The 5,747-nt window shown below is 34.1% G+C and overlaps 1 protein-coding gene across 2 annotated transcripts; it reads left to right on the forward strand.

The window, feature by feature from the left end:
• The first annotated feature begins 360 nt into the window (after nucleotides 1–360).
• On the forward strand, nucleotides 361–4,359 carry LOC120251711 (5'-deoxynucleotidase hdd1-like). 2 transcript variants are annotated; one of them, XM_039260347.1, is made up of 5 exons: nucleotides 361–486; nucleotides 3,576–3,693; nucleotides 3,775–3,899; nucleotides 3,995–4,032; nucleotides 4,142–4,359. In XM_039260347.1, the coding sequence occupies exons 2-5, from the start codon at nucleotides 3,619–3,621 to the stop codon at nucleotides 4,288–4,290; spliced, it is 387 nt and encodes a 128-aa protein (XP_039116281.1). In that variant the 5' UTR covers nucleotides 361–486; nucleotides 3,576–3,618; the 3' UTR covers nucleotides 4,291–4,359. The 2 variants fall into 2 exon arrangements, with proteins under 2 accessions (XP_039116281.1, XP_039116280.1); XM_039260346.1 differs by having other exon boundaries at nucleotides 367–492; nucleotides 4,142–4,358.
• The last annotated feature ends 1,388 nt before the right edge of the window (nucleotides 4,360–5,747 follow it).

Raw genomic sequence — 5,747 nt, forward strand, 5'->3', positions numbered from 1 at the left:
ATGTGAGTTGGTGGATATGTGAAAAAGATGAGGGTAAGGAGACATTAGGCCACTGCCTTTTTTTATTTTTTATTTTTACTTTTTTTTAAATCACTAAATAGCAGAGAGAGGAGGATGACGTGGTTGCCAACGGTCATCCTGTAAAGAATTCGGACATCGTATGATATAGCATTACTCTAAAATAAATGAGAAAAATAAAAACTGAAAATATTACAAATGATTAGAGATGAATTTCATTTTATAATTTTGATTTATTAGTAAATATTATATTTGATAAGGGGTTTTATTGCAACTCCAAAAATTAAAAAAACCCTACCCCTAACCTCTGGTGACCCTCTCTCTCTTCCTCTTTTTGCTTTGGGGGTCACGGCCATCTCTCTCTCTCTCGTTGAAGTTATCCCCGCCACCTCTCGCCGGAGAAGCGGTCACACGGCCGTCATTGCCTCTCGCTCTCGGCTGAGGAGATACTTCTTCTTCTTCTTCTAAGTATATGTGTGTTTCCTCTTGTTCTATATTTGTATAGTTTTTGTTCGCTGCCCGATTTAGCCTCCGTTGATCTCGTTCTGGTTACTTTGTTTCTCATGGTGCAATTGTTTTGCCGTTTTTCATGATTAGAATTATGTGATCACTCCCTTTGATTTATGGTTGTAGGACAAAAATGTTACATTTTTCCCTCGAGATGATTTTGCAGTTTAATGTTTAGAGTACCATGAAATCCCTTTTTGCTCCATTATCACTTCAAGCATGCATAGAAAAAAAGGCCTACTTTAACATTTGCAACAAGTGCATGTACACTTGTTGGACATTAAAAGTACTCGTTAAATTTCATTTTTTTGGTACCTTGTACAATAAGTCATATAACATTTTTCATTCAAGAATGAAGGGCATCGGTTTAAACTTAGTTAGCATGATGGCATGGCATCTGACAAGTTCAGTGTGTGTATATATATATAATGGATCTAGGATCTGTATACAGTTGGTTTTTGCCAATTATGTATAGGTAAAGGCAAACTTTGTGGATGTTTATCGGTCAAGGAGACCAAGTATTCTTTGAGTTGCTATAGATAAGGAAAAGAGATATGAAGGAGGGTTGTAGGAGTGTCTGTCAAGTCTACCCTTTCATTTTAGGGTTTTATTCCCTGCAAGAAATACTTTTTTTTAGTTTCTTTTTTTATTGCCTGTGTTTGCAGATTATACTTGATGTACCATGACTAATACCTTCTTCTGATGTTAGATAGAGTGCTTTTGACTAAGTTTCAGGTTATTACATACCCTAATTATGTTGTCCTTTACCAAGTTTTGACTTTTGGAGAGATAACTATAATTCTATTAGTTGAAACATTGATGGCTCAAGGAAATTGTTCTGTCCCTATTATACTTTTGCAGTATTTTTAATTTTTATAAGTATAAGAATTTGTTTGTAACTAGCTTGGAGTGCATAATTGACTAATTGGGGCACATGTTCCATTCATGTTGATGATATTTTTAGTGATGATTTTTTATCTATCACTGAATATGTTTAGAGGTGGATGTTAAGCCACTCCCAACACCTTTGAGGGCAACAATATTAGGGGTGGATTTGCGATGGATTTGAATTTTCCACTAGCTTTTAAGGGCAGTTTTGATAACGTTTCTCTATGGAAAAATTTGACATTAAAAAATCTGTTCTAGTGAAATTAGCTAATTAGCTGTTTTACTTTTTTCTAATTCTTAAGTACAAAATGAGCATTTTTGTCACCAAAAGTAGACTGCATACAGGAAGAAACCCAAGGATAAATTATCTTTTTGTGATTTTATTTTTCCTCTATATTTTTTATTAATTTATATCTTTTATGGTTACTAAAAACCAATGTCGGCCTCTTCCAACTATGAGTTTTTGACACTATAATGAGCGAAAGTTTTATATGCATATAGTTAGTTAGTATTCTGAACAAAAGTTTGCTGTATCAACAATCTGTTAACTCTAATCACGCTAACAGGGTAACACTTGTCGGGTTCATTGGTTTCCATAAGGAGACTTGTGTTTGTTCTTATTCTAGCTTCTTTGGATGTTGATTAAGGATAATTTCAACAAACATTACAACTAGGATTATTAATGGGGCGGGAAATATGCAGGGGGATATATTCCCCCATCTTGGTACCTGATTTCACACACCTTTCTCTATTTCCATTCCCAATCCTAGGTATGGAGATAGATTTTTCCTCATTCCTGTACCCACTTGGAGTACTCGGGGTCGGGGATTCCTAGATACCCTGGTTCATTTTTATAAATATTTTTTTTAGGAAATAAAATATTAGCTAACAAGTTCTATAAATCTTTAATAATTAAAGATTACAACACCACATACAACAACAAAACAAGTACTTAAAAATAGATTAATATCTATTTTTTATCAAATAAATTATCTTTAATTATACATTTTTTTATTCAATAGAAATAAGTTTCTATTTTAAAATTTCGTGACTATATATATTTTAATTTATGGGATTCACTCTGCAAGTTCATTTGTCAATCTCACCATCCCCTATTGATATTTATTACAATCAACAAATCTCTATACTAATGATTTAAAATAAGTTATTTAAAAAAAATGTTCAAAAAAATAGATAGCGCAGGTCTAGGGTTTTATTTAGCCTTTTTTTGTATTGTTTAATTAATCATTAGTATTTTGATAGTCAAATAAGCATATAAGTTTTTTTTTTTTTTAACTTTTTAATTCAATATTTATAATGTATACAGTTGGTTTTTGCCAATCATGATCCCTGTTCCCCAAATTCAATCACGATCCCCATTCCCCATCCCCCATCAGCCAGGGAATTCGGTTCCCCGTCAGGTTCTGGGCAAATTGACATCGCTAATTATAACTCAACCTTTTTGCATAATAGCCTCTATGAAGCTTATGGGGATTAAAGTAGCCAAAGTTATAGGCATCACAGATAACAAGGGTCAGTGCCTATCATCTTGCTATAAAATGGTGACTTTACTTCATGTTTTAAGCATCCTGCCTTTATTCACCTTCAAAGCATATGTTTTTACATTCCATATCAGATATGCCAGCATATTATTATCTCCTATCAGTGCATCTAGTACTTCTGTAATATTTCCATTCATTAATTTCTACTTATAAAAGGAAAGAAATACTAGCAAACAATGGCAAAAAAATGCCGCCATTAATCTTTTGATGGGGAGGGGCCTGCATGTTCTCTGCATAAATTACGCTCCCATTGCTGCTTTTAATTAAATGAGACGAGAGTTTCTCAGTCTAACCAAGAAACCAAAATGGAAGTGGTATATCCCCTGTGAAGCCTTTTAATTGCAAGCACATATATGCAATTATGAAGTTCTGCAAGGGCATTATTACAAGCAATAGAAAAATTAAAAGAAACAAGGGCCTTCGAGCATATGTGCACCATGATGTAACAACATAATTTCATTTACTCTGCATATTTCAAGTGAATGCATACTTTTCTAAACTCAAGATTCTTTCATCACAAACTTGTAAATATGTATGTATGCAAAATAAATTTTAATTTTTATACTACATAATTTATTAAACGTAATACATTGCACGCAGATGCTTAATTAAACAAATATTGCCCTTCAAGCCCTCCATCAACATGTTCCCTTCATCCTCCTCTGGTGTGTCGCCATCCTCGGTTGTTGACTTCCTCGCCCTCTGCCGCAATCTCAAGGTTTACTCTTTTTTTTCCTTATGGTGTTGGTATTTCTTGAGAATGCTACACTGATTCAATGGTTTTGGATCTTGGGAACAGACAACAAAGAGGACGGGATGGGTTCGGCGCGGTGTGTGCGGGCCAGAGTCAGTGGCAGACCACATGTATCGCATGGGCATCATGGCCTTAATTGCCCCAGACATCCCTGGCATCAATCGTGATAGGTTTCTTCTTTATCCTCCTTGATTCGTTGTGTTTCTGTTCTTGATTTATTTGATTTTGGTGGTTATTGTATCTGTCTTTTTTCCCCCTTGGGCAGATGCGTCAAGATGGCCATTGTGCATGATATTGCTGAAGGTTGGATTTTTTACTGATATTTATTATTATTATTGCCATTTTTTGAATGTTTTCATTAATGTTTTAATGTGGAGATATTGATGGAAAAACAAAACTTTTAAAAATGTAGCTATTGTTGGAGATATAACACCATTTGATGGAGTGTCAAAGTCGGAGAAGAGTCGAATGGAGAAGGAGGCACTAGATCACATGTGCAAGTTACTTGGTGGAGAGTCCAGAGGTGAAATCTACCGGCAAACATGCAAAACGATAGATTGAATTTTCAAGAATTTCGGTTCTTGCATATCTGAGAATTATAGGTTGTTGATTGATGATGGTGTTGTGTAATGTGGTTTGAGAAACAATGAAATGCTTGTTAATTTTGCAGCTAAAAGAAATTGTTGAGTTATGGACAGAGTATGAGGAGAATTCTTCTCCAGAGGCGAAAATTGTCAAGGACTTTGACAAGGTAACTCATCATTTAGAGGATGGCAATTAAACAAATCTTTTTATCATTGTGATCATTCTCTAGTCATACCTCCAGAGGCTTTTTGAATTTTTGTAGCTTTTAAAAAGAGTGAATCAGAGTTATATTCCTTTATCATTTTCATTATATGCAGAGTAGTACATTGCATAAGTGTCTATTGTTTGCATAAAAATTATCATATATAACTTTATAATAGATTTAATGTTAGTGACATGAGTGTTGAATTGAATGCTTTCTTGTTTTATGCTAAAAAATGTATCTGAAACTTCAGCAGAGTCCATTCAAGGCCTTGCAAATTGAAAGTTTGACATTCCTCTTTGTAGCATAGAATGTTAGGGTCCTTATCTTAATGGTTTTGATGTGCTTAATAGCTGCTGTATGAATTACACAAATGGAAATCGTTGTTTTTGGGCAACTGTGAGCATACATTCTTTTACCTCTCTAATGTTTCGTTTACTCACAAATTTTAGTGAACTTCTAGTTATTAATTATTTGTTGTTCTGAAGTAAGAAGTGATAACCTTTTCTTCTATTTTATAACAATCTCATGGCTATTTTTAACGAAAGTAATGCAAGTTAGTTTGTATCAGTGATCCTTCCATTATATGAAGCTTTAAGGTATTAACCAAATGATACGACATCATGGAAGTTCATACTTTCAATTTATTTTTCCTTTTAAATATTAAGTAATGTTGTAATTTATCCTCAGCATCAACCTCCAACAGTGTTGTTTCTGATCTTTTCTTGTTAATGACTATTGTTTTCTTTCACATTCAGGTAGAGATGATCCTTCAAGCATTGGAGTATGAGAAAGGTGAGGCTCGTTTGATAATTGATACTATTTTACGAGGGTTAAAATAAATGTTGGAGAATTTATCACAGCCTTTTTCTAATGAGTTGTGTGTTTATTACTTAAGTTCGAAGTAAATAAGCTCAGTAGTCTTATTCATGTTTTGGTGATGAGCTTTCCTACTAGAAATCACTGTTTATTAGGGCCCAGCTGTAAAAGAAAGAAATCCTCAAAAAGATGATGCTACATGAACATTTATTGTTACTAAGTTTATTTTTAACTATGAATGAATTGTGTTTGTGGTACTCGATGTTCGACTGCTAGTCATGCTTTAGTCAAACCGCCTTAATGTATGACCGGCCATGGGAAGCTAAGCAGCTCGGATTGCTAGATGTCTGTGTTGGCCCTGGTTAGAAAAACTTGCAACTTCCCTGATGAGATTCATATGGTCTTTACCACT

This window comes from Dioscorea cayenensis, chromosome 20, assembly GCF_009730915.1.
Source record: "Dioscorea cayenensis subsp. rotundata cultivar TDr96_F1 chromosome 20, TDr96_F1_v2_PseudoChromosome.rev07_lg8_w22 25.fasta, whole genome shotgun sequence".
Taxonomy (NCBI): domain Eukaryota; kingdom Viridiplantae; phylum Streptophyta; class Magnoliopsida; order Dioscoreales; family Dioscoreaceae; genus Dioscorea; species Dioscorea cayenensis.